This window comes from Vombatus ursinus, unplaced genomic scaffold (genome assembly GCF_900497805.2).
Source record: "Vombatus ursinus unplaced genomic scaffold, bare-nosed wombat genome assembly UNPS02014832.1, whole genome shotgun sequence".
Taxonomy (NCBI): domain Eukaryota; kingdom Metazoa; phylum Chordata; class Mammalia; order Diprotodontia; family Vombatidae; genus Vombatus; species Vombatus ursinus.
In genome coordinates, this window is record NW_020954610.1 from 38,146,230 (window position 1) to 38,167,697 (window position 21,468).

General features: G+C 40.0%; 1 protein-coding gene across 1 annotated transcript in view; it reads left to right on the forward strand.

Moving 5' to 3' along the window:
• TRPM3 (transient receptor potential cation channel subfamily M member 3) overlaps positions 1-21,468 on the forward strand; it is a 696,557-nt gene that overhangs the window by 544,430 nt on the left and 130,659 nt on the right. Inside the window, 3 exon segments of the mRNA XM_027839430.1 lie at positions 16,017-16,117; positions 18,126-18,260; positions 19,703-19,753. Coding sequence (XP_027695231.1) covers positions 16,017-16,117; positions 18,126-18,260; positions 19,703-19,753 — 287 coding nt within the window.

A 21,468-nucleotide genomic window follows, 5' to 3' on the forward strand; every position in this document is an offset into this window, starting at 1 on the left:
TTGAATGACTTCCCATTGGGGTTACTGCAGAGGGTATTCATGTATAATACAGGTTGAACTAGATGGCTCTAGGGTTCCTCCTAATTCTGATAATCTATGAATTTGATATTCACATTGCATTCATGAGAATATAAGCTTCTTGAGAGAGTAGGGATTCTTTTATATTTGTATCCTTAGTACCTGGCACATAATAAGTACTAAATAAATGTTTGTGGATTATTTTATTGATTAATTAGTTCCATGAAATGGCTGCTGTACTTCTAGCCTGCGGAAGATAGAGAAACCCAGTCTCAAAAAAATGAGTTGCCTAGAAGCTTATTTTTCTAATTTGAGGTGAAGAGGGTAAGTTTCCCATCAAAGAGAATTCTAGATGTGCATTCCCTTAATCTCATGTCTGACCCTTCCTCACTCTTCCTAGAGTCACTCTATCTTTCTCACTGCACTAACCCCACAGTCTCTGCCCTGTATTTAGGTATTCTTGAGGGCCAAGGTACCCCAAGATGTCTTAAAGGTACATAACTACATCAGTTATTGCCACATTCCCCTATAACTCCAGAGAGCTCTATCATGAGTTGCCAAACCTCTCTAAAAATTGAGTTTCCTGAGTAGTATGCTTGGAGTCTACAATCACTAGGGGAGACCCAGTAATTCAGAAACAAGGCCAGCAACTCTATAGGCTCGCCCACAGTAATAGTACCTTTTAGAACACGATGGATAGGGTCAATGTTATACTCTCCCAGAGGTCAAGTCCCTAAACTCTTTTCTTCCACAAGTACTTACAAAAGTGTGCTCCTGCCCAAGCCTTCTTGGTGAAGGACCAATCATTCTTCTAAACTTACTAATACTTGGTACTGTTTAGTGCTCACCATTTCCACGGTTCTACCCAATTTCTCTTGTAAGGATCTGAATTCCAAATGGATCTCAGCATTGATTCCCTGACTCATGCTCAGAGTTCATTGGCTGGCTTCCTTTTCAAAGTCAAGAAATGAATTTTGGTTGAGTTCCTGCTCCAATATTCTTTTGTTTGTTAAATAAATATTCTAGGTTCCCAGATAAGAGAGTACAAAAAAAAAACCCTTTGAATTCACATTGTCATCTAGACCTGGCAAAGAAATTTTGAGAGAGGACTGAGCAATGTTTTGCATTCATTGGGTTGCAAGATATACATATGAGGAGGCATTTGTTTAATAATCAGAACTATAGCTTGTGCCATAATATAGGAGGAAGGAAATGTCCCCAAAGAACCTGGGCCTTGTTTCCCTGGTCTATGGAAGAAAGACTCTAGGGCAGGATAAATCACTTAGTTTCTAAAAACCTCTGTATCTTTACCTATAAAATGAGGATAAATATATTTATACAGGGTTGTTACAAGGAAAATACTTAAAATGCAATAATATGTTATTATTGTTGTTATTTTTGTCCCCCCAAAAGCCTAAATTATTTTAAATTAATTTTATTTTAAATTTATGTGATATCTTTCAATGTATTAGAATACTTAATTCATTTGACACAGGTAATTTATAAATAATACCTGACAGTAGATGGAAAGATTTAAAAAGACCTCCAAAATAGCCTGAACTAAGAAATAAAAGACTTGGAATCCCTTGCTATTTCTGCCACTAAGTTGCCCATTTTAGCCTATGGCATTCTTAATGATCATGAGCTTCAGTTTCTCTCTTCTCTAAAATAAATGTAACAGCATTTAGGCAAAGATGTGCAAAATAATTTGAGATATTTGGGGAAAGCTACTATCCATAAGACAGGGCAATATGCAACATATATATGTGTATATGTTTAGTAATTGACTTCTAATGTTGAAGCTAGTCCCCTAAGGGGTGATTTTAGGCTGTATGAAGAGATGGATAGTGTCCAGCACTAGGAAGATGACAGTTCCCTGTGTACCCTACTCCATCAGGCTACTAAAATGTTATATTCAGTTCTGAGCACCACATTTTAGGAAGGATGTTGATAAGCTACACACTGTCCAAATACAGGTTAACAGGATAATGAAAGGCCTTGAGATCATGCTTTATGATGATCAACTGAAGGGTCTAGGGATGTTTATTTAGGAAGAAAATAGACTTAGAGATATGTGATCACTACAATGGCCTCATAAGTCACTGGACCTGTAATTTTCTTGGTACAGCAAACTCTCTGGTAAGCCGAACTCCCTGTACTAATACAGGCTGATATCTTGTCTCTTCTAAGAAACTTATCTAGAATACTGACAGTATAAGGGACCTACCCAGGATCTCATAACCAGAGTGTGTCTGAGGCAGGACCTGAATCAAGGTCTTTCTAGCCTGAGGCTAACTCTCTATCTTCTATACCTCAGTGCTTTTGAAAGGATCCAGCCTTGGGCAACACCCACAGTAAGTAGGCCAGGACATGAATGGGTATCCAGTAAAGGAGACTGAGAAGGAATAGTCCAATACGTAGGAAGAGAACCAGGAGAGAGCAGTGTTGTGAAAGCCTAGGAGAGAAATAGTCAGTTTACCTAAAACCCATCTATGGTTCTCAGAGAGTAAACCTTATAACCCTCAGTTCCCCTTCTTTCTGCAGGAGAAGAAAGGGTATTGATTATTTTGGATTTATCTATTTATATCAAAGAGAAGAGGGTAATAGTGCCAAAGACTAGAGGACAAGGAAGATGATGTTTGAGAAAAGGTCATTAAATTTGTCAATTAAGAGATCATTGGTAATTTTAGAGAGAGCAATTTCAGTTGAATGAAGTTGGAAGCCAGATTCCAGAGACTTAAGAAAAGAGTTAGATGAAATAAAAAAATTGGAAGCACCAATAGCTAGATACTTCCCAGAGGAAGTGAATAGAATGAAGTCACTAGGGTGAGTGTGGTACTTTTCAGCAATAGATCCTTCTTGTTGAACAGGACCACGAGGGTAGCTTATACCAACATTTTGTGTTTAAATGACTAAATAAATGCTAGGGACTCAGAGAGTTGGCTTTTAGGTAAGCTGATCATTTCCCTCCAAGCTCCCAAGATTGTTTCCATATTTATCATATTATAGATTTACTTAATTCTAGACCAGTAAAAGAAAGTAAATCATCTAGTTTAATCCTTTTGTTTTCAAGATGAGGAAACTGATAGAAACTAAATTAATTTTAGCTCATTTACTGGCATCTGAATCTCCAGATTCTGTAGCTTTCCTCTACACCTTATCTCCCCTCTTATATGTGGTCATTCTTTGGTCCCTATAATATACCAAAAGCTAGATTCGTGTATGATTCTGACTCTCTCGTGCCTTGGAATTGGCATCATATGTAGAATATTATTTGTTCAGCCGCCTGCACATTAAGCTTATGCAAACTCTATGCCTCTGTGCTGCTTGCAGCTTCTGAATAAGTCATGACTCCAAACTTCATAGCATTCGCTACACAATGTTATTTCTTCCTTGGACATGCTCGAACAAGATGAATCTGCCTCATCACTGAAATCAGCCAGCATATGGTCTGAAATATACAGTCATGGAAGATTGGCTTGCAGCACACTTCAGAGATGGGCAGTTTTAGTTGTTCACCTCGGGGCATCCTAGCTAGCAGCAAATATCGGGAAGTGGACCATTATCTCCCATTTTCTGGATTAGCATTGCCTGACCAGCTCCTGAACTTCCCTTGGTGCATATTAAAGCACTGGCTTCTCAGAATGTCCATGAGTTGGTCCTCCCTAAATAGAGTATCTTCATCTAGCATTCAAGAGAAAAAAGGTCAGTCTGACCAAGTGAAGCTTTGGCTAGCATAAAATCTATCCAAAGGCTGTGGAAATTTAGGTGGAATTAGGAGCCTCTCTAATTTGTAGATGGGGCTGTTGATGAGATTGTGAAGCTGCCCTTGAAGTCAGAAAGACCCGAATTCAATTCTTGCTCTTGGCCTGGCCGTGATCATTGGCAAATATTGCCTCAAGAAACTATAACCATAGGTTACCCATGCTATGCAGATTTCCGTAGTGGAGAGAGTTTCCACCTTAGGAGTTCCGCATTCTAAATGAAAACTTATATTTAGGACATCCCCTCCACACACACTCAAAAAAAAGGACATTAAAAAGCAGCTAGGATTAGTGAAACTCACCTATTTTAGTCTGCTCCTCCATCATACCTGATGTCCATGTAAAAGGAACATGGGATTCAATATGTCTGAATTCTGTTTTTCTAGGGCATCATTTCCCTCCTAAAGATACAGTTTATTTCTGACTTAGCCCCAGGGATGTGACTAAGGATAAGACTAAGTCCATGCTACTCCATCAAGAATGGCTCTAGAAGGGCAATTGATCAAATAGCCATAGTTAAGTATTCTATACTAAGATTTAGTGTGCTTACTGATTTAGCATCCATGGATCTGGTATAGAATTAGATGATATGAGGGCTGGAAATAACCAGGCAACTAGTACATCAAATTAGCCAAGACAGGGGTCAAGAGAAAGCAGATTTTCTCTGAGGGGCAAGGCTGAAGGACCTGTCACAGAACACAGTTAGTTCAAAGCAAAGGCATTTAGTGAAATATTATAAGTAAATTACCCATGGCCAACCAGTTAGTAAATGTCTAAGGTGGGATTTGAACTATGACTTCTCTGATTTAAAATCTAGCCCCCTCTCTAGCCTATCAGCTTCCTCTCTACAGGATTGCTCCCCAACCATATCCATCTGCTTGTTACCTAAACAAAAGATTAAATCCCCTACTACCAAAAGGAACAAAGACACCTCCCCACTAGAGCAGGAATTCCAGATTCAGGAATTCCTAAACTGGAATCCATTGATAGATTTCCAGGGGTCTGTGAAATTGGCTGAGGGAAAATCACATCTTTATTTTTACTATCCTCCAACTGAAATTTGATATTTCCTTCAATTATGATTTTATATATATTCTGAGAAGGGGTTTTTAAGCTTTACCAGACTGCCAAAAGATCCATAACAAAAACCACTAAGAACCCCTGCCCAAATGGAATTTTCTCACACAACCCTATATGCTTCTTTAGTCAGTCAAACAACAAGTATTAATTAAGCCCTCACCCTGTGCCAGGCACTGTTAAGCATTGGGGTTACAAAGAAAGGTGAAGAGAAGGTCTCTGCCCTCAAGAAGCTTATATTCTAAGGGGGGAGGGAAAGGAAAAAATTGTATATGCAAAATTATTGAACAGTACATAAGAGGTAATCTCAGAGGGAAGGGACCTGGTTCCTCACAAACTGAAAATGAGCATCTTCAGCCCCAGTTAAATTATTTTTTCCGTATTTTTTTTAACGAAATCCCTCCTGGGAGTATACTTCAACTGTCTTTTATACAGAGGAAACAGTCATCATCTGAAGCAAGAAAATAGGTCAAGGAATAAATTATGCACAGACTTGATCTACTTTGTGTAGTGGGAGGAACTGTTCAGACCTTTCATTTGTTTTTCTGAGCTGTAGCAGCAAACATTCCTGAAAGTGGCTGATCAGTATGGGCAGCTTTCCAACACTGAGAAACAATGGAAAGCGGTGCTCCCTAGCAACGAGAGCCACATGACCATTTGTTGGGCAGCTCGGACGCCCCTCAATCTGGTTTCCTTCCACTCTAATAGTTGTCGTATAATCGAGGAATGAAATGCCTTTTCCAAAAGAATGGTTTAACTTTCATTGGCTGCCACCAGCCAGAGATTCTAAACCTTTTTTTTATGCCATGGTCCCCTTCTCAGAAGAATGTTCTTAAATGCATAAAATAAAATACATAGGATTCCAAAGAAAACCAATTATACTGAAATAGTTGCTTTTAGAAATGTTTAAACTAGTTCATGGAGCCCCTTTTAAGAATTCCAGCACCAAGCCCCCAAGGTTCTATAGTTCTAAGTCACTAGAATCATTTACGTATGAAGTAAACTGATGGAGGTCAGAACAGACAACTTAAGAAGAACGAAGAATAGAATAAATGGACTCTGAGTAGAGGTTGAAGCACTCCCATCGGCAAAGTGCATGAGCTTTTTATGAAATATGTTGGGCTGCTCTGAGACTTTGTTGTTGTTATTTATTTCTTGGTTCTTGGATGTGTTCTCTGTGTGACAGCTGGATAACCGAACTCTATAGTGATGTGACACTTCATTGAAAATACCATCAGCTCTCTTCTCATCCTGTTAGGCAAGACCACATTTAAGTCTCCCAAATCAGGAATACCTTTCTTTGTCAAAGAAGCTCAAAGAAAACTCCACATCCTCCCTTGTTAATTCATTCCATTGTTTCAGTAGCTTTCAATGTCAAATCATCCTTGCTTTCAAAATTTTATAAATTACACACATGCCCTCTTATTCTGTCTTCATTAGATATGAAGGACAGTTGACCATCATACTTGCACAAAGCTTTCACATCCTTAAAGAGTTGGAAGAGTCCCCTCAGTCTTTTCCCTGGAGGAAAAAGAATCCCATTTTTCTAAACTCTATTTAAAATTTCCTCTTTTTCAAGGCTTAAGCTATATTTGTGACTTACCTCTGACCTCTTACCATTTTGACCACATTCATTTTTTAAAATATGGAGTCCAAATATGGCCTCAGGCCAATAGAAAGAATCAAACCAGGGTTATTGCTTTTTAAATGAATCTTCTTCCTAGACTCTAGCATCTCTTTTATTCTCTTTCCTTCATAAAGTCACCAGTGTTTCAGCAAATTTGTTTAAAATAGCAAGCCATTATGCACACTGTTTTGACTTCCCTAAAGATGAATTTTACACAACAGCTTCACATGCTTTCCATAAAATAACCCAGACGGTCACAATCCACTGGCAAGGCTCTGATATCAACCAAGAGAAAGTCTCTAATACCTGTTCAGCTCCTTCTTTAATGAACAAGACTCAGAGTTGGCTACAGGAAGGAATGCCAGGAAGCAGGGCTCCTTCATGTGGCAGGAGGAAGTTTTCAATCCTTGAAGGGCACAAGGCAAACATCTAAAACCAAGCATTGAATATAATACTAGCTCATTCACTAACTGCTTTAATTGGACATAGAAGATTTAGCAATTTATGGATATAAAGATTTTGCCAGGAATTATCTCATTTGGTGCTCACCACAGCTGGGTGAGGTAGGTCATCCAACTGTTATTAGCCCCACTTTGTAGATGAGAAAGCTGAAGTTAAATTACTTGAGCTTGTAAGTGGCAGCAGCTCTACCCCCAACCCACATTTTCTGATACCAAAGTCCTCTGCTCTTCCCACTACACCACACCACCCCCTTTATCTTATATTTCTTTTTTATACCCCATAGTTCCTAGCATACATCTGTTGCTATAATAGGTGCCCAATTAATACTTGTTAATTAAATGTCTTTTTAAAAACTTATTCAGTAGCTATGCTTAGTGCTGAGTCATTTATTTGGTTGATAAAGATGACTAGTTTGTTGTTTTTTGGGTTTTTTTTGTTTTGTTTTGTTTTGCAAACCTTATTTCCATGGCTCAAGGCTACCAGACTCTTTGTCAGAAAGAGTTACCTTTGATTGACCTGTTTCAGAACAACAGTAGAGAGCTGGGACAGTTGCTAACAGGGAAGTCTCTGAGTAGAGTGAAAAAAGGATATGTCTATTGCCTATACTTCTCCTACCTGATGGGAGATAGCATGGTACAGTGGAAGGACCAGTGGCTCCGGAATCCAAAGATCTGAGTTCAAATTCTACTCCTGCTATGATATTTATGACCTTGGGCAAGTTATATCTCTGGGCTTCATCTATAAAGTAATGGAAGGGGTCGAACAACAGTGCCTCTGAGGTCTTCCATCAGCTCTAGGCTATCATTCTATGAATCTCAGCAAACTCCAGACAAGAGGGGAAGCTGGTAACAGTCATTTCAGGATAAGTTAAGGCTTAACAATCTTCAGTTCAGTCTGATTCAGTGGGCACTTAGGAAGTATCTACTCTCTATGAATCACTGTGCTAAGTGTTAGACACATGAGAATAAAAATGACAGCCTCTCTGCTCAAGGAGCTTACGTTCTGAGAGGGAAGATATGACAAATCCATAAATAAGTATATTCTATAGTAGAATGTGATGAGTGGTCATAGGCTCACAGACTTCAACATCCAGCTGTACTCCTCTGGACTTTTCCATTATATCCCTTGCACCAGGTACCTTCCCACTCTTTTCCCCACCCTCCTGCCCCATACTTTGCAGATTCCTTTCCTGTGTGGTCTTCTCTCATTAGCTTGTAAGTGCCTTGAGGTCGGGACTGTCTCTTACCTTTGTTTGTATCCCCAGAGCATAGCACAGTGCCTGTGGCCTACATAGTAAGCACTTAAAAAATGTTTACAGACAGATTGACAATATAAAGAAACTTAAAAGGCAAAGAACTAATTCAGGCAAAGTATTTATAGAAAATTTGAGGAAGGGAGAAATCAATTTTAGTTGAAGGAATCAGTGAAAGTTTCATGAAGAGCATGCGTCTGAGCTGGACCTTGAAGGAAGAGAAAGGTTTCAATAGGTGATGATGTACAGAGAATGTGGAGGTGAGAAAAGGCAGGTTAAAACTGACTGATCTGTTTAGCTAGAATATGAGGTGTGAATAGAATGAATAAGGCTGGAATGCTAGGTTGGAATCAAGTTTAAAAGGCTTTAAATACCAGGCTGATATTTGCATCCTAGGATATTATAGCGGAAGGACACTTAGTGAAAACAGTCATAGGATCATAGGATGTGAGAACTGGACAGGCCCTTAGAGGCCATCTGATCCAATCCCCTCCCTCTCTTTCTACATATGAAGAAATTAGAGTTCAGAGAAGGGAAAGGTTTTGTCCACATTCTCTAGTAAACTATTCAATTGTTCGTAACATTTTCTCCTAAAACAGTTTTACATAATAGCCAGGTTCCCAGGTCAGCACACAAAAATGCATGAGTATGAAAACCAGGTTCTGATTTCAAGAAACTAAAATGTACTTTGAACAAAAAATATCCTTTTTTCAGACCATACATTCCAATTTGGGGGTTGGAAAATGCAGTCAGTGTGTCCATAAGGTAGCTGACCTTGAACCCTTTGGCCTCTAATAAGCCAGGTAAGATCAGGGTGGATCCTATGGTAGTGGTGGGTCCTTCAAAATTCATTTAATGAGCATTTTTTTAAAGTCTTACTGTGTTCCAGGCACTGTGCTAGATACTGGTGATTCAAATACACAAATGAAATACTCCCTGCCCTCAAGGAACTTTCAATCTACTAAGCAGAAAGAACATATATATCAAAAGCTAAATACAAAGGAATTTGGGGAGAAGAAGGCATTGGAAACTGTGGAAATTTAGATATAGATCTTGCATAGGAGTTGACATACCTTCCTTATAAGGAAGCTAGAGATTCAAAGAGATGGAGATGAGGAGGAAGTATATTCCTTACATGGGGAACAGTTCGTTCACGCAAAGGCAGAGAGAAAGAAGATAGAATGCCCTGAATATCTACAGTATCTATGGGGAATATCTGCAAAGCCAGTTTGACTGAAAAGTTGAGTGTGTGAAGGAGAGTAATGTACAATAAACTTTGAAAAGAGAAGCTAAAGTGAGGATGTGAAGGGCTTTAGAAGCCAAACAAAGGAATTTATATTTGATCCTAGAGGCGAGAGAGAGAGAGAGAGAGTCATTGGATCTTCTCAAACAGGAAAGTGGAATGGTCAGAAACTGCTTTAAGAGTATCACTTTGACAGTTGTGTGAAGGTAGAGTAGAGAGAGAGGAGAGGATGAGTTTACAGGAATGAATTAGGAGGCTATTTAACTCACTCAGGAAGGTGGGGATCAAGCACTGGACTTATATATAAGTAGAAAGGAGGAAAAAAATTTTTAAAAAGAAAGGAGAAGAATACAAGAGATGTTATGGAGGGGGAATCAACAAGGCATGGCAGTGATTGGACATGAGAAATAAGGAAGAGATAAGAGTCAAGGATAACTTCAAGTTTGCAAACCTAGGTTACTCCTGGAAGACTAGTGGAGCCCTCAACAGAAGCAGAGAAATCAGAAGTGTAGAGAAAAACATTTGACCAAGAAAGATAAGGAGTTTTGTTATGGACATGTTGAATTTGAAATACCCTGGTCCCCTGACTCCAAACTCCACACTCAATAGGAAGTTAGTGATGTGGGACTGGAATTCAGGAGAGAAATATAAAGATATAGGAGAAATCTGCATAGCGATGATAATTGAACCCATGGGAGTTTCTTTCCCCACCATCTTATGCTCTCACTCCCCATTTCCTACCTTAGGAAAAGAAATGCAGACAAAGAAGAAAAGAGGACCCAGGAAAGAGTCCTTGGAGTACATCTCCACATAGTGGGTGGGACATGGATGATGACCCAAAGGAGTCTTCGATAAATTAGTTTCCAGGCCAGGAGAAGCCATTGAAGTTTTCTGAGCAAGGAAGTGACGTAATTATATTCCCTCTACTCCTCCCATATACAACCTGACCCTCAGGTGGGATCTATGCAAAGGATGGGTTGTCTGGTATCCCTGGAACAGGGAAAATCCTTTCCTGTCCCAGGAATAGAGGAGAATAGGTAGTGAGTAATCTCACTGAACATGAAAATGGAGCATTCAGAGCTCCATAATCTGGTATGTTAGCTGGAAAAGGCCAGAGGCAGAATATAGTGTAAGAAATGGAAGCAAGATCAAAACCAGAGATTTCAAAAGATCTGAGAGGAGCTTAGAGAGTGGTAGCATTCTTGTCATCAGACTAGGAAGATTTGATACCAGGGGACAAATGAGAGGTTGAGCTGGAAAAGGAAACTGTAAACTGTCTTACTCAAAATTGCATGGCCTTCTGCACATTAAAAGCCTGGTCATGGGTAAGCTAAGCCCCATTTACCCAAACCCCCATGAGTCAGGCAGTTGTTGGAGCTGAAGGCAAATTCTCACGTAGGGAAAGGGTACATAAAAGGGTCCACATTGGGATCCAAGAAAGCATAAGTAAAAGGCCAGGCCAGATAGAATTTCCTGAGAGAGCCAAGATCCAAGAGAGTTAAGACAAAAATGGGAAACCAAACTCTGAAGCAAAAAGCCTCCAGGAGCATTCAGTGAAATGCCTCTTTGTTTGATGCAATCTGCCTCCTCAAAACCATTGCAGTAATGGCCTGTGTTCTCCACCTGCTCCCTACTCTGACATCTTGGCATGTTCTCTCTATACTTCCTTATGACTCAACCATACCATTGAAGCTGTGGGCTCAGTTAGTGGCTAAGGCATGTGCATTTGGAAGATGGATTTAGCAACTATGTGAAAGATGGATTGGAAAAGACTGAAGTCAGGAAAATCAGTTGAGAAGTTATCATATTTGGATCATAGATTTAGTTCTGGAAAGGATCTGAAAGGTCACCTAATCTAACTCATTTTGCAGAGGAGGAAACTGAGGCCCAGAAGGGGTAAAGTAACTTGACCAAGGTTACATGGTCATTAAGTGGCAGAAATGAAATTTGAACACAGGCCCTCCAAATCCAGTACTCTTCCCACTATGCCACATGCCTCTAGTCTTAACTAGGATAATGGCAATATCAGTGGAAAGGAGAGAATGGAAATGAGAGATATTTCAGAAAAAGAACTATGAGGAGATTGTGGACAATAGCACTCAAGGATCGCAAGTCAAGCATTTTATTAACCTCAGACATGCAAGCGTGAAGCCTGTCAGTACCTTACTGCCTACAAGTACAAGCAGTGGCTCTGGCACATAGTGGGACGTATACTTAGGTTGAGAGCCCAGAAATCTAGGTCTCTGTCTTCACTTCTGACTGCTGTTGTTGGGCAGATTTACAGGGACCAAGTGGAAGGGAGACTGTAGGGATAGTCAACAATCCAGTGGTGGGACTGAGACACCCCTCCCCCACACACACACACCTTTATCGACCACAAAGGCACTGTGATTAGGAAAGTTTGCAAAACTGATTATGATCAGAAGAGCCTTGAATACCTGGCATATCTGGTTTAGATGAAGCTGGCTAAACCAGCTATAATTAGGAGAGTCTTACAAACTTTGCCTAAATGAAGTTGGCTTACACTACTATTGAGCATATAAAAACATCCCAGTAAGGTCAATCATTGATCAAACATGGAGTCATTTCTGTCAACTAGAACTAGTAGTTAGGTGGGTCAATCAGTGAATAAACATGAAGTCATTTATTTTAAATAGGTGAAATTAGGCAGTGCAATAGACAGAACTGGGCCAGGAATCAGGAAGACCCGGGTTCAAATCTAACCTCAGACAATTCCTAGTTGTGTAACTCTTGGCAAGTCATTCAACTTCTATTTGCCACAGTTTCCTTATCTGTACAATGGTGATAATGATAGCACCTATATCCCAAGGTGGTTGTGAGGAAAAAGGAGATAAAGCACAATGCCTGACACATAGTGAGCTCCATAAAAACTTTAGTTATTATCATTATTAGCAATAAACCAATCCTCACAAAAATCAACAAGTTTTTGAATGTTGAGGAAGAGGAAAGATTTTTGTATGTACTACTGTGTATAAATAAGAGTATAAACAGGATATAATTTCAAAGGAAAAGAACTAAGATTAAGGAAGACTGGGGCAGGTATATTATAGAAGGTGAGACTGTCTGAGATTTGAAGGACGACAAAGAATCCAGGAGTTAGCAATGAGGAGAGAATTACAGGCATGGAGGACAGCCAACAAAAATGCCTAAAGCTGAAAGATGGAGAGTCCATGATCATAGAATCTAGAACTGGAATATGCATTAGAAAAAATAAAGTTCAACCTCCTTATTTTACATATAAAACTGAGGGCCAGCAATGTTAAATCATTTGGTCAAGGTCATACAGGTAATAAGTGGAAGAGCTAGAATCTGAACTCAGATACTGTGACTCCGAGTTCAGTCTTCTTTCTTTCTTTTTTTTTTGTTTGTTTGTTTGCTTTTTGGTGAGGCAATTAGGGTTAAGTGACTTGCCCAGGGTCACACAGCTAGTAAGTGTCAAGTGTCTGAGCTCAGTCAGGTCCTTCTGACTCCAAGACCAGCGCTCTATCCACTGCGCCGCCTAGCTGCCCCTTCAGTCCTCTTTCTACTACTAATAAACAACATAGAACTGATGTCTTACTAGGGTTAGATTGCTTCTTGCTTCTATTCAGTTCATCAAGTATTTGTTGAGCTTTTGAAAAGCAAGTATTTCTTGGGCATCTGGATTTTATAGGAACCTTTACAAGAGAGTACCCTAGTAAATACAACAATGATACCCTAGTAAACAAAACTGTGGCTCCTGTGAAATAGCCTTGTATCCTTTCTTTCCAGATTAATCTCAAAAACTTAAGCTGTGTCTGTATGGGCAGCTAGGTGGCACAGTGGATAGAGCCTTGGAATCAGGAAGACTAGTCTTCCTGAATTCGAATCTGTCCTTAGACACTTACTAGCTGTATGACCCTAGGCAAGTCACTTAACCTTGCCTGCCTTAGTTTCCTCATCTATAAAATGAACTGGAGAAGAAAATGGCAAATCAATTTAGTATCTTTGCCAGGAAAACCCCAAATGGGGTCACAAAGAGGCAGACACAACTGAAACAAATGAACAATACATTCTTCTTGGAATGTCAGAAGGGGTCACAAAGAATCAAACGGGACTGAACAATGATGAAAACGACAACATAAAAGTCCAAAACAATTGGATGAAAAATGAAAGCTGTAATCAATTTATTGTTCATTTACACATAGCCAATCGTTCTAACGGATGGTCAGACTGAATTAACTTGAGTCAATCAGGGTTTTAGCACCCCTGACGCACAGTTTCTTCCAGGCCATAAGAAAAAAAAAAAAGATTTTACACATAGTAACGTGTTCACTGGCCCTTCTCAAAGTTATTACAGTCAAAGTAGCAGTTAGAGCAATAAATAACTTGACTAAGCTCCTGAAAAGTACAGGGCCAGGTTAGGTGGTTTATTTTCAGTCAGTATTAAATCGAGTCATTGGGCAAAGTAAGAGAGGTCTAGCCTTGAAGTCAAGAATACCTGAGCTCATCTTATTCCTGGTATTTAATAACTCTGTGACCATAGATGAGTATCTAAACCTCTCAGAGTTTCTTTAACTTAGGAAACTCTCTAAAATGAGAAGTTCCTGACGGGTTGAAAACTCGGCATCATAGAGTTCCTCACACCCATGGAGTCACAGGTTGGAACCAAAAATAAAACAATAATTATTACTTATGAGCCTCCTGAGTTTGTCTAAGCTTTGCCTAATTTCCTTCAGGACTATGGGCTGTACTAATTGGTTTTCCATCTTACACTCTATAAACCAGAGAGTAGCAAGGGGAATACTAAGGTTACAGCATGTCAACATTGTTCGACTGGACCAATGAAAGGAACAAAAGAAAACTGCAGCCTTCCCAGATGTAACCGCAATGAGTCTGTCCCTTAAGTCAGTGACATGGCATTCTGTCACAGTGCCCATTCACTCCTTATTTATTTCATATGAGTCTGACTGTCGATCTCTGTTAATATATATGGAATTGAAGCAATTGTTTTCTTGATGGAAGGAGAAATCGCTCAGTGCATTCATTATTTGAATGCTCACTTCCCATCTCCTGATTGGCTTGCTGGCAACATGTGATTAAGACTTAAATTCACAAGCTGCATAGAGACAATAGAGTGTAATAAGATGGAAAAAGAGCTGGACGTAGAGCCAAGAGAGCCCTGGGTTCAAATCTCATCTCCTGTATTAGCTAATTGGATGGCCATGGTCAAGTTACTTAATCTCTGTGAGCCTCAGTTTACTCATCTCTGAAACAGGGATATTAAGTAACTTATATTCTAGGCTTATTGGGAACAGCTAGGTGGTACAATGGATTGAGCACTAAACCTGGAAGTCAGGGAGACCTGAGTTTAAATACTGCCTATTCTTAACTTTTTTGCATCATGGATTCTTCTTGCTGCCCAGTGAAGCCTATAAACCCCTTTTGAGAATAATATTCTTAAGCTATAAAATAAAATACATAAAATTAAGGAATTCAATTAAATTGAAATAAAAATGTCACTTTTTTCCCATTGAGGTTCATAGGTCCCCTGAAATTAATCTACCTTTTTGTGGATCCCAGGTTAAGATCCCCTACTGGGTAGAGGAGAATTCATAGGGCCATAGATTTAGAGCTGAAAGGGAACATTACAAATTCAACCTCTTACTGAAATAGAGGCCAATAATATAGCCTTTTATCTACAGTTTCTCTCCTCTAAATGGAGCAAAGAATGGTCCAATGTTTGCTTCTCTTAAACTAGTATTTTACAATATCTACACTGGATTGCAGGGCCATAGATGTGGAAGGGACAGTCATCTAGTCCAACCCCCTCCCTGTCTTACAGATGAGAAACTGAGGTTCATAGAGATTAAACACAGTCCACACACACAGAATGTATCAGAGCAAGGATTTAACCTAGGTCATCTGAATCCAAAACCAACATTGTCTCACCCACAGAAAGTATCTTTCCTTTTTTCTCTACAGAATCAGTGCATTATAAAATAAAAAATCTATTATAAATAGCATGTTATTACTTTTGGCAGGGGAAGGAATGAATGGGGTGGTATAGTGAATCCAGTTCTGGATCCCAAAATCAGGAAGACATAGGATTGAATCTTACCTGTGACACTTACTGGCTATGTGACCATGGTCATTATTTAATCTGTCACATGGGAATGCCTGTACAAGGTATTTACCAGACTCCGTTGGGATAACAGGGTAGCTAGGTGGCATAATGGATAGAGTCCTGGGCCTGAAGTCAAGAAAACTCATTTTCCTGAGTTCAAATCCTGCCGTAGACACTTGATAGCTGTGTGACCTCAGACAAGTCACTTAACCCTATTGGCCTCAGTTTCCTCATCTGTAAAATGAGCTGGAGAAGGAAATGGCAAACCACTCCAGTATCTTTGCCAAGAACACTCCAAATGAAGTCACAAAGAGGCAGACACAACTGACCAACGACAATGGAATAATGGGATATTGAACAGAAAGTGTTTTGCAAACCTTAATTCATTATGTAAATGTCAGCTATTATTATTTTTGGTGTGTGTAACTGATGCCAATTCTCTCTTCTCCCCATCTCTCCAAATACAGGAGCTAACGCCTCAGCCCCAGACCAACTGAGCTTAGCATTAGCCTGGAACAGAGTAGACATCGCTAGAAGCCAGATCTTTATTTATGGGCAACAGTGGCCGGTATAGTATATACATCGTCATCTCATGGAAATGCCCCTGATGTGGACTTCAGAACTAATTTAAGCAGTCTCTGGAGGGGCTCAAGAAAACACTGGGCTCTGATTTGAGAACTTGGCTTCTTGGTGACAGGAGAATCTGTCAGTAGTTGATTTGGCTGGCAGAGGCTCCCTTCTTGGTCTTTAGGGAAAGATCCCCATCTAGTGGAAGCATAATTGAGCCAGAGCAAAACTCCTTTTCTTGTGCCAATTAATACCTGTGCCAGCCAGTTTTCAGTTTTCAACTTTCTGGTTTAAAAAAAAAATCCCATTAGTGAAAACAAAGATCTGAAAGGAATTAATCACTTGTCTTTGTTCGAGGGTAAGAGTGAGAAATAGGTTGGCAATTTCTGGGCCCCAGGCACCCTTGTCCTACTTTATGCCTGGGTCACACAGAGGAGACTCAGAACACACACCAACATGGCAAGTGCCATCTGGCACTATGCAGCACAGCACATGGTCTTCTGTGTCTCCCAAAAGAACAGCATGAAAGGAAGCTGAGCTTTATATAACTGTTCTTGGGCTGTGTCCCTGATTGTAAGGGGGAGGGAACATTGGAAAATTGGGCACTGGGTGTGCCCATTGCAGCCTGGGTTGGGGGGAGTGAGGAGGAAAGGGAGTGGGGAGCACACAGATGACATGAAACAAGCCCTGTGCCTAGAAGCACCTTTAACACTGACCATTTCCAGGTCTTTTTTTTTTTAAGTCTCATTTTATCAGAAAGGTTGTGCTTGGGTTAATGCCAACACCTGTCTGTCCTCATCAGTCAAATTAAGTGAATGACACTGTTACTTGAGAATGCAAAAGAATTTATCAGAAAACTTGAGCATTGGGAGGCTGGGGAGAGAAACGAGCGAAATAAATTGTTTCTAAGAATAATGGGTTATTTTTTTGTTTTGCTAGATATACCACAGTCTGCCTCACCCTCTTCTACCAGGGCCAACTAGTAGTCACTTAGATTTGGTTTGCTAAAACTAATATACTTCTGGGCAATTATTAGGCACTATCTTAACCCCTGAAAGATGGTGAGATAGACTGGACAGAGGACTAGCCTTGGAATCAGGAAGGCCTGAGTTCAGGTCCTCCATATGATGCACATTTACTGTGATCATGGACAAGTCACTTAACCTTTTTGACCTCCCAGGGGAATTTCATAAGATTGTAAGGGAAGCAGAGTGGTACAATAGAAAGAACAATGAATTTTAGTCATAGAACTCAGGTTCAAACCCCAGGTTTGGCATTCCCTGCCTTTATGACCTTAGTCAAGTTTCTGGCCTCAGTTTCCTCATCAGTAAAATGAGGGAAATTGGCTGGATAGTCTCTAAAGTTCCTTGCAACTCTAAATTTATGGTCCTATGAGTTATAGCAAAATTGCTGATCTGCTGCTGATGAGTTTCCATACCAGAAGTTCCCCATAGCTGTGAAATCACAAGTGTGTACAAAAATAAAAAGGAGCTCTGGTTGAAGTGAAAGGATGCATTAAAAATATAAGTACTCCCTTGATGGAGGGATAGTAGAAAGAGAAGTCCCTCCAACTAGTCTGCCTCTTTCAGCACGTGGCTCACGTAGCTACCATCTTATGATAACCACTTACCTAGGTGATGCAAGAAAGCCCAGGAATGAGGCAGCAAAAAAGATGGGGGGGGCGGCGGGCGAATTGCCATATTCATAGATTTTCAGGAGGTTTAAAGCCAGAAGAGACCTTAAAGGCCACTGAGTCCAATCCTCTCATTTTACAGTTGAGGAAACTGAGGTAAAAGAGGTTAAGTGACTTTTCCAGGGTAACACAGCTAGTAAGTGTCTGAGGCAAGTCTTTCTGACTCCAAGTCCAGCACTCTGGTCATTAAGCCACCAATCAGACATTACTTTGGTGGATTAAGTGACTTCCAAAGATCTGGCCAACTTATGCCAGTACTGGGTCAGTTACCACTTTCCAGGTCAGAAGTCATCTAACCCAGTGATCTGGTTTGCAGGTGGGGTCCCTGGAGCAAGCAATGCTGGATGCCCTAGTGCTGGACAGAGTGGATTTTGTGAAATTGCTCATAGAGAATGGAGTAAGCATGCATCGTTTTCTCACCATCTCCAGACTAGAGGAATTGTACAATACGGTAGGGCCAAGCTAAAGCAAATTTTTTCTCTAAGTCTCTTGTTTTGCCTCTTCTACATCTCTGTGTTGGCAAGATGCATGGCCCTTGTCATTCACCCTCTCCACGTTCAATCTTTCATTTCCTTTCCTCACCCACTATGAACATAACCTGGCCATATAACAATAGCAACAACAATAATGACAAAACTAGCTAACTTTTAAAGAGTTTTGTGCGCTGAGACTTGTTCACAAAAACCCTGCAAGGTAAGTGGCATGAGTATTATTATACCCATTTTACAGATGAGGGATCAGAGGCTCAGAGAGCTTGAATGACTTCCTCTAGGTTACACGGTAGGTGTCACAACTAGGATTTGAACCCTTCTAATCCCAGTATTCTTCCTCCTAGGCCACTGAACTGAACTAAGAAGGCTCTCACACAAGACCATACAACTTCTGGGTGTTATAGTATAGCTGATCCCAACTCTATCATCTACAAACTTGAAATAGGTTGAAATCAGAAACTTAATGGAGAATTTTCTATTATTGAAAGTGTAAAACTATATTAAGGCTTTTGGGACTCCCTGTATGGTGCTTTAAAATTTGCAAATCACTTTTACTCTTATTATTTCATTTGATCCTCACAACCCAATGAGATAGGAGCTATTGTTAGCCCTATTTTACAGGTGAGGAAACTAAGGCAAACAGAGCTGAAGGAAGCTTAAGTAGCTTAGCCAGGGTCAAATAGCTATTAAGTGTTTGAAGCAGGATTTGAACCGAATTATTTTTGATTCCAAAGTCTGCTTTCTTGTCTATTTGCAAGTAGGAGGGACAACTTCATAACTAGAATATAGTTTATCTTCTTTAAAAATTGAAATGGCATCAATTGGGATCCTCATAATTCCTCAGGCAGTTGGAATTTTATAGCAATTGGACACGTGCTATTCCATTTAAGTTGTACAACAAACCCTGGGAGGTAAAAAATAGAGTAGATAGTATTGACTTAATGACTTTCCTAAGGTCATTCAGCTAATTAGTGGCAGAATCAAGACATGAATGAACCCAGGTCTCCAGCAGCATGGTACTTTGAAATGAGCACAAGGTTTTAATTCAGAGGAGTAGAGTCCAAATCTCAACTATGGTCCTATGATACAATATATATATATATATGTGGCTTTAGCTGAATTATTTAATCTCTTTGGGTCTTAGTTTCTTTGCCATTCTTTGTATCTCTAAAGCTTATCCCTGCTATATAGCAGGTGCTTAGTAAATGCTTGTTGACTTGACTTGTAAGATCAATGGGTTGGACTTGATCATCTCTGGAATACTTTCCGCCTCTAAATCTATCCTTCTGTGACTCCAATCCCACCGTCATTCCCTCTCAACTCCACACTGCCTCTCCATCTTGCCTTCCTGATGGGTATCACTGCCAGATAAAAACTAGCTGATTCTTTTTGTCATTTTCAGAGACATGGACCATCCAATACGTTGTACCATTTGGTCAGGGATGTCAAAAAGGTAAGATACCTCTCGACAGCAGGTCGGAGGCTCTGCTTCGTGTCATTAGAAATGGATGAACTCTGTTTTGCATGGGCTGCCAAGTCAGAATGTACTCATATCTGCCCCCTAACACCCATCCCTCACTTCATTCCAGATTGTAATTTGTGGCCATGTTGACTGACTCCTCTGCCTACATTGCAGCAGTGATCAAGCTTCTCTCTAGATGGTTTTAGATGCTTTTCTGGATATAATGCTTTGGCTAATGAAATTGTAGGCTGTTTCATGTCATGTGGATTTATGCTGTTATCAGTATTCTTCCATATAGCCTTTACTCTTTGGGGTGCTAGTTTCCATGTTGTTGGTCTATTCATATTATTTATCTTGGTTTGCTGAGCCCTAACTCATTACTGTAGTTTCATTTCTGCTACATTAAATGTAATGTGTTGTACACACATCTAGAAAGATCTAGGAAAAGTACGTGGTGGAAAAGTAATAATGCTTTCAAATATTCCCATTTCTGTAGGATTTTAAGGTTTAAGCGGTGCTTTTATTGCAATAATACCCTATGATCTAGATAAGATAAGCATTATTATCCTTATTTTGTACATAAGGAAACAGAAGTTAAATGACTTACCCATAGTCATTTGCTAGGAAATATCTGAGCATGAGACTCAAGCCTCTTGACTTTCCATTAGGCCACACTTGCAACTCAGAATCACAGAATTTCAAAGTTGAAAGAGACTCATGCAGCCATCTAGTTCAACCACTATCTGAAAAAGAATCTGTATCACAATACACCCAACTGGTCGTCTGGTCCCTCTTCAATCATTATAGCAGGTAGCATTTTTCAAAACATTTTCACAGTTTAGCCTCACCTCGCCTCGTGTGATTGGTGGCAAATTATTATTGACCCCATCTTAACAAAGAAGAAACTAAGGCAGTAAGAGTTGGAGTAACACAGCCAACCCTACCAAGTCATAGGGTCATAGATACAGAGTTGGACGAGACGTTAGAGATCATTTGGTATAGTCCAACCCAGGTCATTTTGTGGATGAAGAAACTGAGGTTCAGACGGATTGTGACTTGTCCAAAGTCACATAGATAGTTAAAAAGCAGAGAAATAATTCAAACCCAGGTCCTCTGATTGCCAAGCCAGTGCTCCTTCACGTAGTGACAAAAGGATTCCTGTCTCTTAAGCTCATGCTTTTTCTACCACATCATTAATATAGTAGATGGGGTTCTGAACCCTCGTCATTATTCTGGGTAAGTGCTACTCTAATTCCAAAAGGCCTGATAGAAAAACACAACTTACTTGGCACACTTTAATTGACAGCACTACCATGTCTTAAAGAAAACTGCCCTGAAAGCCATGTGGGATTTGCTGGAGAGCAGGCTGATGCTGAGGTCTAAAGTTCAAGTTCAGTATGCTCACCTTATAAAAGGGATTTGGTTGAAATGCAGAACAGACCCTAGGGACTCCTATATGTGGTTTCATTTTTTTTGTGCAGGAAGTCTATAGTAAAAGGCAGCTTCTTTCTTGTTCATCCTTTATTCTTGAAGAGGACCAATGACATCAGAAGGGTGATGTCTTGACTTGCAAGTGAATTGGATTTAAGTGAGGCAAGGCTGTGCAAAGTCACCAGCCTCACTGTCTCCTCCAGAGTCATCGGAGTCCAGTGGCAGGACATAGCTGTGGCATAGTGGATAGAAAGCTGGCCTCGGAGCCCCAAAGA